The sequence below is a fragment of the Mesoplodon bidens genome (genome assembly GCF_964165515.1).
Source record: "Mesoplodon bidens genome assembly, chromosome: X".
Taxonomy (NCBI): domain Eukaryota; kingdom Metazoa; phylum Chordata; class Mammalia; order Artiodactyla; family Ziphiidae; genus Mesoplodon; species Mesoplodon bidens.
This window is the reverse complement of record NC_138163.1, coordinates 24,171,601-24,191,522: the sequence shown is the minus strand read 5'-3', so window position 1 is coordinate 24,191,522 and position 19,922 is coordinate 24,171,601. Positions and strand designations below refer to the sequence as shown.

Here is a 19,922-nt window from a genome sequence, read left to right as displayed (position 1 = left end):
CCTGTGCTCCGCAACAAGAGAAGCCACCACAATGATAAGCCCTCACACCGCAACGAAGAGTAGCCCCTGTTTGCAGCAACTAGAGAAAGCCCGCTCACAGCAACGGAGGACCCAACGCAGCCAAAAAACAAAGAAATAAAATAAATTCATTGAAAAAAACAACAACAGTGCACACTTTTTTCTGAGAGGAATAACAAATCAGAAACGTAGAAATTTCTCTAGCATCATGGACCTTGTGAAAAATCAATAAAATGTTTTAGTTTATATATGCAACGTCAAAATCCCTTTGCACACTTAAATTTTTGCAATCTAATACAAACATAACAATACTGCTCCATATAAACCTTCGTTTAAACATTAAAGGAAATACATACATTATTTTTCCTTTTAGTGCTTCTGAAGCACAGAATGCACAAGTCCACCTGAAGACGTTCTGTCATCACATGCCAGAACAAATGTCAGGGGTTGAGGCAGCCTCAGGTGCACTTTGGAATGCCTCTAGACACAACTGAAGAGAGTTGGACGTACATTGTTTGGTGACTCCCCCTGACCCTCCCACGGAGAAATAAGCTACCCAAATAGCAGCTTTCTTACTCTTTGATCCCAACTGTCCTGAATATTGCATGGTTTTAAAGGCACAGCTAGGAATGGTTGAAAACTTTGTTCAGCACACACAAGATTACCAGTTGGCCTCTGAACACCTATTCTTTCTAAAGGACATAGTAAGAGCACCAAGTAGTGCCCCACCTGCACGTGGCCCCTAGTCACTCTGGAAATGCCCAGGACGGCCAAGTTCAAGAGTGAACCCTTATCACATGTGGTAGGGGCGACAGGGTTGACTGATTTTAACCTGCTGGCTTAATAACATCACCTTCCTCAATTGGGAAAAGTAACAACAAAACAACCAACTAATACTTTCAAAGAAAACTCATAGGGCAAAAGCCAGCTTTTCCCACCAGAGAATCTGAAAACAAAAAGCCTCACTGCTACTTCTTAGCCTCTGGAAGGCAGTTCCCTTGACTAAAACATCGTAGGATAGTCAACAATATCCCATTCCATCCTACAACACAGAACACTTATTCTTTTTTCCTCCTTGGTCTTTGCGTTAACATCATAATCTCCTGTTGATGTGATTAACGTTCTTGAGAAGGTGATGGGATTCTATTTTTTCTAGTACCTTCTCAAGGTACTGAATTAAGTGTTGTCTTTTGAACCTAAAGAAGAAAAAGAAATTGTATTATCCAAAAGGTCCTTAAAGCATTTATGATGCACGAGGCACCGTGCAGCGTACAAAGTGGGACTGGCCATTCACATGGGAAATAGAAAATGTATGTTCATGTAAAGATAGGGCTTAGCTAATACCGTGATTAGCACCTGAGAGCCCAAGCCCACCTCAGACTGTGAGGAGTCCAGAAGGCTCCACAGACCTGGATGAATGAGTTGGCCTCAGGTAGTATTAATCTGGACGCCTCTGCAAACACCCTTTAATTATGACTGAGGGCCAGGGCTTAGGAAAGCAAGGCAGGACTTCCCTCGTGGCACAGTGGTTAAGAATCCGCCTGCCACTGCAGGGAAAGCGGGTTCGAGCCTGGTCCGGGAAGATCCCACATGCCACTGAGCAATTAAGCCAGCGAGGCACAACTACTGAGCCCGCGTGCCACAACTACTGAAGCCTGTGCACCTAGAGCCCGTGCTCCACAACAGGAGAAGCCACCGCAATGAGTACCCACACACTGCAACGAAGAGTAGCCCGCGCTCACCAAAACTGGGGAAACCCCGTGCAGAGTAACGAAGATCAAACGAAGCCGAATATTAATTAATTAATTAATTAATTTTAAAAAAGAAAAAGAAAAGCAAGTCAGAACCAATCCTCTGCCTATCTTGCACTGGGCCCTCCTGCTTAAAAAAAACACAATGAAGAGTTCCTCTTTACACCCACCTTGCAGCTTCCTTGATGGTAAACTCAATAAATTGTTTCCTCACTGCAAGAGGTCCTTGCACCCCTTGAAGCAAATTGAAAATTCCTTCATACTCTGAAGATATGAAAAAAAATTACTATTTTGAAAAATATGGATGAAACATAAAATTCAATCTTTACACATCATCAGTAATCATTCCTTGTGTGTGGAAAGTTAGGTATAGATTGTATTTGAAACACTCAAATCAAGACATCTGCACCTATCTGCCAGGGAAACTCTAAATGCTAATTAAATGTGGTCTGCTGAATAACGGCCCCACAAGTTGTCCATATCCTAATTCTGAGAACCTGTGAACATGTTACCTTATATGGCAAAAGAGACTTTACTTTGCAGATGTGATTAAGTTATGGCTCTTGAGATGGGGAGATTATCCATCTTTATACATGTTGCCCAACGTAACCACAAATAACTTTATAAAAGGGAGGCAGTAGAGCTGGTCAGAAAGAAAAGATGTAAGGGTGGGAGCAGAGGTTAGAGAGGAGAGAAGGGGCTAAGTTGCTGGCTTGAAGATGGAGGAAGGGCCCACGAGCGAAGGAACACAGGCAGCCTGTAGAAGCTGGAAGAGGCAAGGAAACAGATTCTCCCTAGAGCCTGCAGAAGGAACCCTGGCCTGCCAGCACCTTCATGCTAGCCCAATGAAAATAATTTCAGACCTGACTTCCACAACTCTAAGATAATACAGTTTTGAGCCACGAGGTTTGCGATAACTGGTTACAGCAGCAAAAGGAAACTATTACAGCAAGTAAGGGGAAAAAGAGAAAGGTGTATTTGGGTCTTTTTTTAGGTAAGGCAGGAGGAATCATTTTAAATTATGTGAAAACCCAATACTTCCCAAAAATGCACCTCAAGAGATACCTTGAATCTATTCTGAATCCTAACAGGAAAGGGACCGCCATTATATTATTAACAGATGTTCTTTCACTACTTACTTCGCCCAAATTTTCGAACTTCCTTCCTTAACTGGTATTTTATATCATCATTGATTCTTTGTGCCATAGCAGGACTTATTTGCGATGTATTTGGCCCAGTTTCCAAAGCAGATGTTGCCGAGACTTTTTGATCATCTACAGAGACATTGCAGATCTTGGTTCCTCCTACGAGTGCATTACTACCAAGATTGTGCATCAGGTCATCTTTCCTGAGACTAGTGAAATCATCAGACAGAGAATCCACTTGGTCGGGCAGGATACTATCTCCTGCCACGTTCACAAGCTCTGGGGCAGCAGACTTTGACAAGAAGCCATCGGGTGGGATTGGACCATATTCCATCTTCACCACATCAACATCGTGAGTGACAGTAACATCTGGAAACCAAATTAACAAGTGGAGCTGTGACGTAGGAGCATTATGGCAACCCCTCAGGGACAGCCCGGTGCTCCTCAGTGTTGAGGAAACTGTTTCATAAAGCAAGAGGATGTACCAGATGGAGCCTGAGACCCTTCAAATTGAGCTCAGGATGGTAATACGACAAACGCACTTTCTTCTCTTCGTGGCACCATGAATACACATGGAAACCAAGTAAGACAGTACAACTAATAAAGAGGCTCAGGTCCCTGGTGCTGAGGGTTTAGCTGCAGCTTGTGCTTTACAAGCTGAAAAGCAGCACGTCTCACTTGGTGTCATGATTTCTGTCCTTTACCTATGAAATGCCATGCTCTACCGAGCTTGACATCAGATTATATGGCCCCCCCGCCAAACTCCCGCCTCTCTCCCTCAAAAGTTCTGAGGAAACACAGGGGGTGGCCATTAGATCTGAAGGTTCTGTATGGCCTCCATCACCCCACCCCAAATCCCTGTCAGTATATGATCCTCCTCATCCATCTTTTCTCTCTCGGAAGCGTGAGTTTCTTTTTACTCCAGGTCTGACACCTCTTCTCCATTGACTCGTCCTGCTCTGTGCTGGGGGCCGTGCCAGGAGCTGGGGAGCGGCAGCCAACAGGACAGACGCCAACAATCCCCACACTTATGGAGCTTCCATGCTCATGGGGAGGCCAGGCAGTAAGTGTACAATGATCCAACAAAATTATTACAGTTTGAATTCGTGTTAGGGAAGAAGTAAGCAGGGATGGGACAGAGAGCAGGAGGGGGAGCCCCAGTTCACTACGTGTTCGGGAAGGCCTTCCTGAGGAGGCGTCCTTTGGGCAGAGCCTGGAGGAGGAGAGAGAGCCGGCCTGTGCACATGCAGAGGAAGACCTCCAGGCTGCGGGAAGGGCACGTGCAGAGCCCAGGGGATGGGACTGGCCAGGGAGCACAGAGCAAAAGACAGAGGCAGAGAGAGCAAGGAGGAGACGACAGGCCACGTGTTAGGAGAGGTTGGTGGGGCCAGGTCGTGCACAGCTGGTAGACCAGAGTCGGGAGCTCAGATTGTGTTCTGAGTGCCTGGGAAAGGTGATGATGGGTCTTCAGGATGCAAGTGGCGTGATCTCATTTCTGTGTTGACATGATCACTCCGGCTACAGGGTTTGACAGTGAGGGTCAGACTCTAGCAAGAATAGGAATCAGATCAAATAAGAAGCTATTGTATTATCTTGTTGAAAGATCATGTCAGAGGGGAGTAGAAACAGAAAAAATGGCGGGGTTCAGGAATCTTTACAACAATATTTACAGGGAAAACGACAAGGGTAAGCAGAAAAAAAGAATGAAAGGGGGTTACGAATATGAGAGGAAAACCAGTAGGTCACAGGGTATAGGAATACAAGGAAGTTTCCATGAAGGAGAGAGTGAACAACTGCATCAAATATGGCTGAGAAATTAATGGCAATCTCAGCCAAAACTAGTGAGATTGATGAGAACAGCTCCAGTAAAGTGTAGGAGGCAGACTCCAGACTCTACTGGGTAAGACCGTGAAGAGGAGGTGAGAAGAGTCATTCTTACCACCTTCCATGGACATGGATGAGGCCCAAACAGAGGATCCTCCCTCTTCTTCCTGTTTCACGGACAGCAGGTCCTTACTCAGCTTTTCCTTAGATGAAGAAGGATTCTCGGGTTCTCCACAAAGTTCCATTTGTTTTTCAGGCCCTACAGTAAACTCCGCTTCAACACGCATCATTTCCTGAAAAACATCATTGCACATGTTCCATTTGCAACAAAACTCCAACAATCAGAAAATTGCAAACAGTGTGCATATGTATATATAACCACAAAGTTGAATCATTAATTTGAGTTTTCACCACAGTCCAATATGTACCATACCTCAACAAATACTCTTTTCAGAAAATGCACCTGAATTTTAATCCAGTCTATAGTTTAAAAAAGGAGGAAGCTGGGACTTCCCTGGTGGCCCCCTGGTTAAGAACCTGCCTTCCAAAGCAGGGGGTGCAGGTTCGATCCCTGGTCAGGGACTAAGATGCCACAGGCTTTGGGGCAACTAAGCCCACGCACCACAGCTACTGAGCCCCACACGTCACAGCTTGAGAGCCCGCGTGCTACAAGTAGAGAGCCCATGAATAAATAAATAATTTTTTTAGATAATAAAACTTTAAAAAGGATGAAGCTAATATACAAGCTGCTGTCCAAAGCCAAACATGGGGTAACCATGAGTAATCAGAATGCCTGGGGAAAGGGCAACTCTCAACAAAAAAGGGCATTCCTTTCCTTAGGGGAAATAATTCCCTTTCTTTGTCCTCATTTTATTTTATTTATTTTTTGAATCAGTTTACTCTTTTTACTTTTTACTTTTATTTATTTATTTATCTATTTTTTTTGGCTGTGTTGGGTCTTCGTTACTGTGAGTGGGGTTTCTCTATTTGCAGCGAGTGGTGGCTGCTCTTTCGTTGTGGTGTATGGGTGTCTCCTTGCGATGGCTTCTCTTGTTGCGGAGCATGGGTTCTAGGCACACGGGCTTCAGTAGTTATGGCACACGGGCTCATTAGTTGTGGCTCACAGGCTTAGTTGCTCCGCAGCCTGTGGGATCTTCCCGGACTAGGGGTCAAACCCATGTCCTTGCATTGTCAGTGGATACTGAACCACTGTGCCACCAGGGAAGTCCCTCCTTACTGATCTTCTAACTAGTTGTTCTTGTCATTTATTTTCCTGACCCTAATGGTTAGCCAGAGGTGAAATCTTATGGTCTTCTCCGGTCTTTTCTGCCTGAGTCCTGCCCTGGGCATGCGCACCCAAATATACATGGGAGCATTTCAAAGCCCTTCTTCTCCAAAGTATCTCACTCCTCAGTTTTTCTTTCCAGGATTCAGGCATGTCTGTTGTTTGCCATAAGCTTCAGCAGCTTACTCACTTGCCTTTCAATGTTTCTGAGGAACATCCTCCACATAGCTGCTTCTCCACTCTAAAAGAGCTTAGAGTTAAGACAACAGAAAAGCAAAAATCCCCTTGCGTCAGTCCTTCAGGGAGCCTTCTAGACAGCTTTAAACAAACACAGTTCCTTGGGAGTAAGGTCTACTCTCCTCCCTCCTGAGCCACGAACCCTCTCTTGGAATGCAGGCTGACATCTTCAAGACCGCTGCTCTACTAGGGAAGGGCTGGGGCAAGAATAACTTAAAATGCCAGCAAATTCTCCTGTCACATTTCATGGCTCTTCTTCAGACTTAACATTCGCATGGTTGCTGTAAACCTCTGATGATCTTCCAGAGTTCCAATAAACTTGATTCTGATCATTTTATTCCCAGTGTTTCTGGAGTACCCTACCCAGAGTACCCTACTCTGCCATGTTCACCAATATCACTCAGTTCCATGAGTGACAATTTGAAGTTTAGATTCTTCTGCTAACATCTAAATTTAACAGTGTGGTGGCTTCCCTGGTGGCACCGTGTTTGGGAACCTGCCTGCCAAAGCAGGGGACACGGGTTCGAGCCCTGGCCCGGGAAGATCCCACATGGCACGGAGCGACTAGGCCCATGTGCCACAACTACTGAAGCCCGTGTGCCACAAGTGCTGAAGCCTGCACGCCTGGAGCCTGTGCTCCGCAACAAGAGAAGCCACCACAATGATAAGCCCTCACACCGCAACGAAGAGTAGCCCCTGTTTGCAGCAACTAGAGAAAGCCCGCTCACAGCAATGGAGGACCCAACGCAGCCAAAAAACAAAGAAATAAAATAAATTCATTGAAAAAAACAACAACAGTGCACACTTTTTTCTGAGAGGAATAACAAATCAGAAAAGTAGAAATTTCTCTAGCATCATGGACCTTGTGAAAAATCAATAAAATGTTTTAGTTTATATATGCAACGTCAAAATCCCTTTGCACACTTAAATTTTTGCAATCTAATACAAACATAACAATACTGCTCCATATAAACCTTCGTTTAAACATTAAAGGAAATACATACATTATTTTTCCTTTTAGTGCTTCTGAAGCACAGAATGCACAAGTCCACCTGAAGACGTTCTGTCATCACATGCCAGAACAAATGTCAGGGGTTGAGGCAGCCTCAGGTGCACTTTGGAATGCCTCTAGACACAACTGAAGAGAGTTGGACGTACATTGTTTGGTGACTCCCCCTGACCCTCCCACGGAGAAATAAGCTACCCAAATAGCAGCTTTCTTACTCTTTGATCCCAACTGTCCTGAATATTGCATGGTTTTAAAGGCACAGCTAGGAATGGTTGAAAACTTTGTTCAGCACACACAAGATTACCAGTTGGCCTCTGAACACCTATTCTTTCTAAAGGACATAGTAAGAGCACCAAGTAGTGCCCCACCTGCACGTGGCCCCTAGTCACTCTGGAAATGCCCAGGACGGCCAAGTTCAAGAGTGAACCCTTATCACATGTGGTAGGGGCGACAGGGTTGACTGATTTTAACCTGCTGGCTTAATAACATCACCTTCCTCAATTGGGAAAAGTAACAACAAAACAACCAACTAATACTTTCAAAGAAAACTCATAGGGCAAAAGCCAGCTTTTCCCACCAGAGAATCTGAAAACAAAAAGCCTCACTGCTACTTCTTAGCCTCTGGAAGGCAGTTCCCTTGACTAAAACATCGTAGGATAGTCAACAATATCCCATTCCATCCTACAACACAGAACACTTATTCTTTTTTCCTCCTTGGTCTTTGCGTTAACATCATAATCTCCTGTTGATGTGATTAACGTTCTTGAGAAGGTGATGGGATTCTGTTTTTTCTAGTACCTTCTCAAGGTACTGAATTAAGTGTTGTCTTTTGAACCTAAAGAAGAAAAAGAAATTGTATTATCCAAAAGGTCCTTAAAGCATTTATGATGCACGAGGCACCGTGCAGCGTACAAAGTGGGACTGGCCATTCACATGGGAAATAGAAAATGTATGTTCATGTAAAGATAGGGCTTAGCTAATACCGTGATTAGCACCTGAGAGCCCAAGCCCACCTCAGACTGTGAGGAGTCCAGAAGGCTCCACAGACCTGGATGAATGAGTTGGCCTCAGGTAGTATTAATCTGGACGCCTCTGCAAACACCCTTTAATTATGACTGAGGGCCAGGGCTTAGGAAAGCAAGGCAGGACTTCCCTCGTGGCACAGTGGTTAAGAATCCGCCTGCCACTGCAGGGAAAGCGGGTTCGAGCCTGGTCCGGGAAGATCCCACATGCCACTGAGCAATTAAGCCAGCGAGGCACAACTACTGAGCCCGCGTGCCACAACTACTGAAGCCTGTGCACCTAGAGCCTGTGCTCCACAACAGGAGAAGCCACCGCAATGAGAAGCCCACGCACTGCCATGAAGAGTAGCTCCCTCTCGCTGCAACTAGGGAAAGCCCGTGCACAGCAAGAAAGACCCAGCATATCCAAAATTAAATTATTTATTTAAAAAAAAAGAAAAGAAAAGCAAGGCAGCACCGGTCCCTCCGCCTGTCTTGCATTGGGCCCGCCTTCTTAAAATAAAACACTATGAAGATTTCCTCTTTACACCTACCTTGCAGCTTCCTTGATGGTAAACTCAATAAATTGTTTCCTCACTGCAAGAGGTCCTTGCACTTCTTTAAGCAGAACGAAAATTCTTTCATACTCTGCAGATATTTTTTTAAAAGTATTTTTTAAAATATGGATGAAACATAAAATTCAATCTTTACACATCATCAGTAATCATTCCTTGTGTGTGGAAAGTTAGGTATAGTTTTATTTGAAACACTCAAATCAAGACATCTGCACCTATCTGCTAGGGAAACTCTAAATGCTAATTAAATGTGGTCTGCTGAATAACGGCCCCACAAGTTGTCCATATCCTAATTTTGAGAACCTGTGAACATGTTACCTTATATGGCAAAAGAGACTTTACTTTGCAGATGTGATTAAGTTATGGCTCTTGAGATGGGGAGATTATCCATCTTTATACATGTTGCCCAACGTAACCACAAATAACTTTATAAAAGGGAGGCAGTAGAGCTGGTCAGAAAGAAAAGATGTAAGGGTGGGAGCAGAGGTTAGAGAGGAGAGAAGGGGCTAAGTTGCTGGCTTGAAGATGGAGGAAGGGCCCACGAGCGAAGGAACACAGGCAGCCTGTAGAAGCTGGAAGAGGCAAGGAAACAGATTCTCCCTAGAGCCTGCAGAAGGAACCCTGGCCTGCCAGCACCTTCATGCTAGCCCAATGAAAATAATTTCAGACCTGACTTCCACAACTCTAAGATAATACAGTTTTGAGCCACGAGGTTTGCGATAACTGGTTACAGCAGCAAAAGGAAACTATTACAGCAAGTAAGGGGAAAAAGAGAAAGGTGTATTTGGGTCTTTTTTTAGGTAAGGCAGGAGGAATCATTTTAAATTATGTGAAAACCCAATACTTCCCAAAAATGCACCTCAAGAGATACCTTGAATCTATTCTGAATCCTAACAGGAAAGGGACCGCCATTATATTATTAACAGATGTTCTTTCACTACTTACTTCGCCCAAATTTTCGAACTTCCTTCCTTAACTGGTATTTTATATCATCATTGATTCTTTGTGCCATAGCAGGACTTATTTGCGATGTATTTGGCCCAGTTTCCAAAGCAGATGTTGCCGAGACTTTTTGATCATCTACAGAGACATTGCAGATCTTGGTTCCTCCTACGAGTGCATTACTACCAGGATTGTGCATCAGGTCATCTTTCCTGAGACTAGTGAAATCATCAGACAGAGAATCCACCTGGTTCGGCCGGATACTATCTCCTGTCATGTTCACAAGCTCTGGGGCAGCAGACTTTGACCAGAAGCCATCGGGTTGGATTGGACCATATTCCGTCTTCACCTCATCAACATCGTGAGTGACAGTAACATCTGGAAACCAAATTAACAATTGGAGCTGTGACGTAAGTGCATTATGGCAACCCCTCAGGGACATCTCAGTGCTCCTCAGTTTTGAGGAAATTGTTTCATAAAGCAAGAGGATGTACCAGATGGAGCCTGAGACCCCTCAAATTGAGCTCAGGATGGTAATAAGACAAACACACTTTCTTCTCTTCATGGCACCATGAATACACATGGAAACCAAGTAAGACAGTACAACTAATAAAGAGGCTCAGGTCCCTGGTGCTGAGGGTTTAGCTGCAGCTTGTGCTTTACAAGCTGAAAAGCAGCACGTCTCACTTGGTGTCATGATTTCTGTCCTTTACCTATGAAATGCCATGCTCTACCGAGCTTGACATCAGATTATATGGCCCCCCCGCCAAACTCCCGCCTCTCTCCCTCAAAAGTTCTGAGGAAACACAGGGGGTGGCCATTAGATCTGAAGGTTCTGTATGGCCTCCATCACCCCACCCCAAATCCCTGTCAGTATATGATCCTCCTCATCCATCTTTTCTCTCTCGGAAGCATGAGTTTCTTTTTACTCCAGGTCTGACACCTCTTCTCCATTGACTCGTCCTGCTCTGTGCTGGGGGCCGTGCCAGGAGCTGGGGAGCGGCAGCCAACAGGACAGACGCCAACAAGCCCCACACTTATGGAGCTTCCATGCTCATGGGGAGGCCAGGCAGTAAGTGTACAATGATCCAACAAAATTATTACAGTTTGAATTCGTGTTAGGGAAGAAGTAAGCAGGGATGGGACAGAGAGCAGGAGGGGGAGCCCCAGTTCACCACGTGTTCGGGAAAGCCTTCCTGAGGAGGCGTCCTTTGGGCAGAGCCTGGAGAAGGAGAGAGAGCCGGCCTGTGCACATGCAGAGGAAGAGCCCCAGGCTGTGGCCAGGGCACGTGCATAGCCCTGGGAAGGGGACTGGCCAGGGTGCACAGAGCAAAAGACAGAGGCAGAGAGAGCATGGAGGAGAAGACAGGCCACGTGTTAGGAGAGGATGGGGGGGCCAGGTCGTGCACAGCTGGTAGACCAGAGTCGGGAGTTCAGATTGTGTTCTGAGTGCCTGGGAAAGATGATGGGTCTTCAGGATGCAAGTGGCGTGATCTCATTTCTGTGTTGACATGATCACTCCGGCTACAGTGTTAGACAGTGAGGGTCAGACTCTAGCAAGAATAGGAATCAGATCAGATAAGAAGCTATTGTAGTATCTTGTTGAAAGATCATGTCAGAGGGGAGTAGACAGAGAAAAAATGGTGGGATTCAGGAATCTTTACAATAATGTTTACAGGGAAAACGACAAAGGTAAGCAGAAAAAATGAATGAAAGGGGGTTACGAATATGAGAGGAAAACCAGTAGGTCACAGGGTATAGGAATACAAGGAAGTTTCCATGAAGGAGAGAGTGAACAACTGCATCAAATATGGCTGAGAAATTAATGGCAATCTCAGCCAAAACTAGTGAGATTGATGAGAACAGCTCCAGTAAAGTGTAGGAGGCAGACTCCAGACTCTACTGGGTAAGACCGTGAAGAGGAGGTGAGAAGAGTCATTCTTACCACCTTCCATGGACATGGATGAGGCCCAAACAGAGGATCCTCCCTCTTCTTCCTGTTTCACGGACAGCAGGTCCTTACTCAGCTTTTCCTTAGATGAAGAAGGATTCTCGGGTTCTCCACAAAGTTCCATTTGTTTTTCAGGCCCTACAGTAAACTCCGCTTCAACACGCATCATTTCCTGAAAAACATCATTGCACATGTTCCATTTGCAACAAAACTCCAACAATCAGAAAATTGCAAACAGTGTGCATATGTATATATAACCACAAAGTTGAATCATTAATTTGAGTTTTCACCACAGTCCAATATGTACCATACCTCAACAAATACTCTTTTCAGAAAATGCACCTGAATTTTAATCCAGTCTATAGTTTAAAAAAGGAGGAAGCTGGGACTTCCCTGGTGGCCCCCTGGTTAAGAACCTGCCTTCCAAAGCAGGGGGTGCAGGTTCGATCCCTGGTCAGGGACTAAGATGCCACAGGCTTTGGGGCAACTAAGCCCACGCACCACAGCTACTGAGCCCCACACGTCACAGCTTGAGAGCCCGCGTGCTACAAGTAGAGAGCCCATGAATAAATAAATAATTTTTTTAGATAATAAAACTTTAAAAAGGATGAAGCTAATATACAAGCTGCTGTCCAAAGCCAAACATGGGGTAACCATGAGTAATCAGAATGCCTGGGGAAAGGGCAACTCTCAACAAAAAAGGGCATTCCTTTCCTTAGGGGAAATAATTCCCTTTCTTTGTCCTCATTTTATTTTATTTATTTTTTAAATCAGTTTACTCTTTTTACTTTTTACTTTTATTTATTTATTTATCTATTTTTTTTGGCTGTGTTGGGTCTTCGTTACTGTGAGTGGGGTTTCTCTATTTGCAGCGAGTGGTGGCTGCTCTTTCGTTGTGGTGTATGGGTGTCTCCTTGCGATGGCTTCTCTTGTTGCGGAGCATGGGTTCTAGGCACACGGGCTTCAGTAGTTATGGCACACGGGCTCATTAGTTGTGGCTCACAGGCTTAGTTGCTCCGCAGCCTGTGGGATCTTCCCGGACTAGGGGTCAAACCCATGTCCTTGCATTGTCAGTGGATACTGAACCACTGTGCCACCAGGGAAGTCCCTCCTTACTGATCTTCTAACTAGTTGTTCTTGTCATTTATTTTCCTGACCCTAATGGTTAGCCAGAGGTGAAATCTTATGGTCTTCTCCGGTCTTTTCTGCCTGAGTCCTGCCCTGGGCATGCACACCCAAATATACATGGGAGCATTTCAAAGCCCTTCTTCTCCAAAGTATCTCACTCCTCAGTTTTTCTTTCCAGGATTCAGGCATGTCTGTTGTTTGCCATAAGCTTCAGCAGCTTACTCACTTGCCTTTCAATGTTTCTGAGGAACATCCTCCACATAGCTGCTTCTCCACTCTAAAAGAGCTTAGAGTTAAGACAACAGAAAAGCAAAAATCCCCTTGCGTCAGTCCTTCAGGGAGCCTTCTAGACAGCTTTAAACAAACACAGTTCCTTGGGAGTAAGGTCTACTCTCCTCCCTCCTGAGCCACGAACCCTCTCTTGGAATGCAGGCTGACATCTTCAAGACCGCTGCTCTACTAGGGAAGGGCTGGGGCAAGAATAACTTAAAATGCCAGCAAATTCTCCTGTCACATTTCATGGCTCTTCTTCAGACTTAACATTCGCATGGTTGCTGTAAACCTCTGATGATCTTCCAGAGTTCCAATAAACTTGATTCTGATCATTTTATTCCCAGTGTTTCTGGAGTACCCTACCCAGAGTACCCTACTCTGCCATGTTCACCAATATCACTCAGTTCCATGAGTGACAATTTGAAGTTTAGATTCTTCTGCTAACATCTAAATTTAACAGTGTGGTGGCTTCCCTGGTGGCACCGTGTTTGGGAACCTGCCTGCCAAAGCAGGGGACACGGGTTCGAGCCCTGGCCCGGGAAGATCCCACATGGCACGGAGCGACTAGGCCCATGTGCCACAACTACTGAAGCCCGTGTGCCACAAGTGCTGAAGCCTGCACGCCTGGAGCCTGTGCTCCGCAACAAGAGAAGCCACCACAATGATAAGCCCTCACACCGCAACGAAGAGTAGCCCCTGTTTGCAGCAACTAGAGAAAGCCCGCTCACAGCAACGGAGGACCCAACGCAGCCAAAAAATAAAGAAATAAAATAAATTCATTGAAAAAAACAACAACAGTGCACACTTTTTTCTGAGAGGAATAACAAATCAGAAAAGTAGAAATTTCTCTAGCATCATGGACCTTGTGAAAAATCAATAAAATGTTTTAGTTTATATATGCAACGTCAAAATCCCTTTGCACACTTAAATTTTTGCAATCTAATACAAACATAACAATACTGCTCCATATAAACCTTCGTTTAAACATTAAAGGAAATACATACATTATTTTTCCTTTTAGTGCTTCTGAAGCACAGAATGCACAAGTCCACCTGAAGACGTTCTGTCATCACATGCCAGAACAAATGTCAGGGGTTGAGGCAGCCTCAGGTGCACTTTGGAATGCCTCTAGACACAACTGAAGAGAGTTGGACGTACATTGTTTGGTGACTCCCCCTGACCCTCCCACGGAGAAATAAGCTACCCAAATAGCAGCTTTCTTACTCTTTGATCCCAACTGTCCTGAATATTGCATGGTTTTAAAGGCACAGCTAGGAATGGTTGAAAACTTTGTTCAGCACACACAAGATTACCAGTTGGCCTCTGAACACCTATTCTTTCTAAAGGACATAGTAAGAGCACCAAGTAGTGCCCCACCTGCACGTGGCCCCTAGTCACTCTGGAAATGCCCAGGACGGCCAAGTTCAAGAGTGAACCCTTATCACATGTGGTAGGGGCGACAGGGTTGACTGATTTTAACCTGCTGGCTTAATAACATCACCTTCCTCAATTGGGAAAAGTAACAACAAAACAACCAACTAATACTTTCAAAGAAAACTCATAGGGCAAAAGCCAGCTTTTCCCACCAGAGAATCTGAAAACAAAAAGCCTCACTGCTACTTCTTAGCCTCTGGAAGGCAGTTCCCTTGACTAAAACATCGTAGGATAGTCAACAATATCCCATTCCATCCTACAACACAGAACACTTATTCTTTTTTCCTCCTTGGTCTTTGCGTTAACATCATAATCTCCTGTTGATGTGATTAACGTTCTTGAGAAGGTGATGGGATTCTGTTTTTTCTAGTACCTTCTCAAGGTACTGAATTAAGTGTTGTCTTTTGAACCTAAAGAAGAAAAAGAAATTGTATTATCCAAAAGGTCCTTAAAGCATTTATGATGCACGAGGCACCGTGCAGCGTACAAAGTGGGACTGGCCATTCACATGGGAAATAGAAAATGTATGTTCATGTAAAGATAGGGCTTAGCTAATACCGTGATTAGCACCTGAGAGCCCAAGCCCACCTCAGACTGTGAGGAGTCCAGAAGGCTCCACAGACCTGGATGAATGAGTTGGCCTCAGGTAGTATTAATCTGGACGCCTCTGCAAACACCCTTTAATTATGACTGAGGGCCAGGGCTCAGGAAAGCAAGGCAGGACTTCCCTCGTGGCACAGTGGTTAAGAATCTGACTGCCAATGCAGGGGACATGGGTTCGAGCTCTGGTCCGGGAAGATCCCACATGCTGCGGAGCAACTAAGCCCGCGAGCCACAACTACTGGGCCCACGTGCCACAACTACTGAAGCCTGTGCACCTAGAGCCTGTGCTCCACAACAGGAGAAGCCACCGCAATGAGAAGCCCACGCACTGCCATGAAGAGTAGCTCCCTCTCGCTGCAACTAGGGAAAGCCCGTGCACAGCAAGAAAGACCCAGCATATCCAAAATTAAATTATTTATTTAAAAAAAAAAGAAAAGAAAAGCAAGGCAGCACCAGTCCCTCCGCCTGTCTTGCATTGGGCCCGCCTTCTTAAAATAAAACACTATGAAGATTTCCTCTTTACACCTACCTTGCAGCTTCCTTGATGGTAAACTCAATAAATTGTTTCCTCACTGCAAGAGGTCCTTGCACTTCTTTAAGCAGAACGAAAATTCTTTCATACTCTGCAGATATTTTTTTAAAAGTATTTTTTAAAATATGGATGAAACATAAAATTCAATCTTTACACATCATCAGTAATCATTCCTTGTGTGTGGAAAGTTAGGTATAGTTTTATTTGAAACACTCAAATCAAGACATCTGCACCTATCTGCCAGGGAAACTCTAAATGCTAATTAAATGTGGTCTGCTGAATAACGGCCCCACAAGTTGTCCATATCCTAATTCTGAGAACCTGTGAACATGTTACCTTATATGGCAAAAGAGACTTTACTTTGCAGATGTGATTAAGTTATGGCTCTTGAGATGGGGAGATTATCCATCTTTATACATGTTGCCCAACGTAACCACAAATAACTTTATAAAAGGGAGGCAGTAGAGCTGGTCAGAAAGAAAAGATGTAAGGGTGGGAGCAGAGGTTAGAGAGGAGAGAAGGGGCTAAGTTGCTGGCTTGAAGATGGAGGAAGGGCCCACGAGCGAAGGAACACAGGCAGCCTGTAGAAGCTGGAAGAGGCAAGGAAACAGATTCTCCCTAGAGCCTGCAGAAGGAACCCTGGCCTGCCAGCACCTTCATGCTAGCCCAATGAAAATAATTTCAGACCTGACTTCCACAACTCTAAGATAATACAGTTTTGAGCCACGAGGTTTGCGATAACTGGTTACAGCAGCAAAAGGAAACTATTACAGCAAGTAAGGGGAAAAAGAGAAAGGTGTATTTGGGTCCTTTTTTAGGTAAGGCAGGAGGAATCATTTTAAATTATGTGAAAACCCAATACTTCCCAAAAATGCACCTCAAGAGATACCTTGAATCTATTCTGAATCCTAACAGGAAAGGGACCGCCATTATATTATTAACAGATGTTCTTTCACTACTTACTTCGCCCAAATTTTCGAACTTCCTTCCTTAACTGGTATTTTATATCATCATTGATTCTTTGTGCCATAGCAGGACTTATTTGCGATGTATTTGGCCCAGTTTCCAAAGCAGATGTTGCCGAGACTTTTTGATCATCTACAGAGACATTGCAGATCTTGGTTCCTCCTACGAGTGCATTACTACCAGGATTGTGCATCAGGTCATCTTTCCTGAGACTAGTGAAATCATCAGACAGAGAATCCACCTGGTTCGGCCGGATACTATCTCCTGTCATGTTCACAAGCTCTGGGGCAGCAGACTTTGACCAGAAGCCATCGGGTTGGATTGGACCATATTCCGTCTTCACCTCATCAACATCGTGAGTGACAGTAACATCTGGAAACCAAATTAACAATTGGAGCTGTGACGTAAGTGCATTATGGCAACCCCTCAGGGACATCTCAGTGCTCCTCAGTTTTGAGGAAATTGTTTCATAAAGCAAGAGGATGTACCAGATGGAGCCTGAGACCCCTCAAATTGAGCTCAGGATGGTAATAAGACAAACACACTTTCTTCTCTTCATGGCACCATGAATACACATGGAAACCAAGTAAGACAGTACAACTAATAAAGAGGCTCAGGTCCCTGGTGCTGAGGGTTTAGCTGCAGCTTGTGCTTTACAAGCTGAAAAGCAGCACGTCTCACTTGGTGTCATGATTTCTGTCCTTTACCTATGAAATGCCATGCTCTACCGAGCTTGACATCAGATTATATGGCCCCCCCGCCAAACTCCCGCCTCTCTCCCTCAAAAGTTCTGAGGAAACACAGGGGGTGGCCATTAGATCTGAAGGTTCTGTATGGCCTCCATCACCCCACCCCAAATCCCTGTCAGTATATGATCCTCCTCATCCATCTTTTCTCTCTCGGAAGCATGAGTTTCTTTTTACTCCAGGTCTGACACCTCTTCTCCATTGACTCGTCCTGCTCTGTGCTGGGGGCCGTGCCAGGAGCTGGGGAGCGGCAGCCAACAGGACAGACGCCAACAAGCCCCACACTTATGGAGCTTCCATGCTCATGGGGAGGCCAGGCAGTAAGTGTACAATGATCCAACAAAATTATTACAGTTTGAATTCGTGTTAGGGAAGAAGTAAGCAGGGATGGGACAGAGAGCAGGAGGGGGAGCCCCAGTTCACCACGTGTTCGGGAAGGCCTTCCTGAGGAGGCGTCCTTTGGGCAGAGCCTGGAGAAGGAGAGAGAGCCGGCCTGTGCACATGCAGAGGAAGAGCCCCAGGCTGTGGCCAGGGCACGTGCATAGCCCTGGGAAGGGGACTGGCCAGGGTGCACAGAGCAAAAGACAGAGGCAGAGAGAGCATGGAGGAGAAGACAGGCCACGTATTAGGAGAGGATGGGGGGGCCAGGTCGTGCACAGCTGGTAGACCAGAGTCGGGAGTTCAGATTGTGTTCTGAGTGCCTGGGAAAGATGATGGGTCTTCAGGATGCAAGTGGCGTGATCTCATTTCTGTGTTGACATGATCACTCCGGCTACAGTGTTAGACAGTGAGGGTCAGACTCTAGCAAGAATAGGAATCAGATCAGATAAGAAGCTATTGTAGTATCTTGTTGAAAGATCATGTCAGAGGGGAGTAGACAGAGAAAAAATGGTGGGATTCAGGAATCTTTACAATAATGTTTACAGGGAAAACGACAAAGGTAAGCAGAAAAAATGAATGAAAGGGGTTTATGAATATGAGAGGAAAACCAGTAGGTCACAGGGTATAGGAATACAAGGAAGTTTCCATGAAGGAGAGAGTGAACAACTGCATCAAATATGGCTGAGAAATTAATGGCAATCTCAGCCAAAACTAGTGAGATTGATGAGAACAGCTCCAGTAAAGTGTAGGAGGCAGACTCCAGACTCTACTGGGTAAGACCGTGAAGAGGAGGTGAGAAGAGTCATTCTTACCACCTTCCATGGACATGGATGAGGCCCAAACAGAGGATCCTCCCTCTTCTTCCTGTTTCACGGACAGCAGGTCCATACTCAGCTTTTCCTTAGATGAAGAAGGATTCTCGGGTTCTCCACAAAGTTCCATTTGGTTTTCAGGCCCTACAGTAAACTCTGCTTCAACACTCATCATTTCCTAAAAAACATCAATGCACATGTTCCATTTGCAACAAGACTCCAACAATCAGAAAACTGCAAACAGTTTGCATATGTATATATAACCACAAAGTTGAATCATTAATTTGAGTTTTCACCATGGTCCAATATGTACCATACCTCAACAAATACTCTTTTCAGAAAATGCACCTGAATATTAATCCAGTCTATAGTTTAAAAAAGGAGGAAGCTGGGACTTCCCTGGTGGTCCCGTGGTTAAGAACCCGCCTTCCAAAGCAGGGGGTGCAGGTTCGATCCCTCGTCAGGGACTAAGATGCCACATGTTTTGGGGCAACTTAGCCCATGCACCGCATCTACTGAGCCCCACGCACCACAACCTGGCAGCCCACGTGCACCTACAGAGCCCATGCGCTCTGGAGCACATGTGCCACACCTAGAAAGCCTGCATGCCACAACTACTGAGCCTGGGCGACCTGAAGCCCACGCACCTCAACTAGGGAGAAGCCCGAGCGCCGCAATGAAGAGCCCATGCTCCACAACAAAAGATCCCACGTCCCACAGCTAAGACCCAACGCCGCCAAAAATGAATGAATGAAGAAGTAAATAAATAAATATTTTAAAAATATATAAATAAATAAAAATTTTCAAAGGATGAAGCTAATACACAAGGTGCTGTCCAAAGCCAAACATGGTGTAACCATGAGTAATCAGGATGCTTGGGGAATGGGCAACTCTCAACAAAAATGGGCATTACTTTTCGAAGTGGAAATAATTCCCTTTCTTTGTCCTCATTTTATTTTATTTATTTTTCAAATCAGTTTACTCTTTTTAGTTTTTCCTTTTTATTTATTTATTTATTTATTTATTTATTTATTTATTTATTGGCTGTGTTGCGTCTTCGCTGCTGCGTGCGGGCTTTCTCTAGTTGTGACGAGCGAGGGCTTCTCTTGTTGCAGAGCATGGGCTCCTAGGCATGTGGGCTTCAGTAGCTGCAGCACACGGGCTCAGTAGTTGTGGCTTGCAGCCTCTAGAGCACAGGCTCAGTAGTTGTGGTGCAAGGGCTTAATTGCTCCACAGCATGTGAGATCTTCCCAGACCACGGATCAAACCCGTGTCCCCTGCACTGGCAGGTGGATTCTCATCCACTGTG

General features: G+C 45.1%; 2 protein-coding genes across 2 annotated transcripts; both read right to left on the bottom strand.

Annotated features, from left to right (window-relative positions):
* Positions 1 to 2,825: 2,825 nt before the first annotated feature.
* LOC308609287 (integrator complex subunit 6-like) lies at positions 2,826 to 5,052 on the bottom strand (the record flags this gene model as incomplete). The annotated part of the gene is made up of 2 exons (XM_081222986.1): positions 2,826 to 3,283; positions 4,854 to 5,052. 2 exons carry the CDS (start codon positions 5,050 to 5,052, stop codon positions 2,901 to 2,903), a joined length of 582 nt encoding a protein of 193 aa, XP_081079112.1. The 3' UTR covers positions 2,826 to 2,900.
* A 3,521-nt stretch (positions 5,053 to 8,573) lies between these two features.
* LOC308609286 (uncharacterized protein) lies at positions 8,574 to 18,791 on the bottom strand. The gene is made up of 7 exons (XM_081222985.1): positions 18,614 to 18,791; positions 16,672 to 17,046; positions 15,706 to 15,769; positions 14,947 to 14,983; positions 11,733 to 11,910; positions 9,791 to 10,165; positions 8,574 to 8,918 (listed from the first exon to the last, which is right to left on the bottom strand). Exons 1-7 carry the CDS (start codon positions 18,786 to 18,788, stop codon positions 8,821 to 8,823), a joined length of 1,302 nt encoding a protein of 433 aa, XP_081079111.1. The 5' UTR covers positions 18,789 to 18,791; the 3' UTR covers positions 8,574 to 8,820.
* Between the last annotated feature and the right edge of the window lie 1,131 nt (positions 18,792 to 19,922).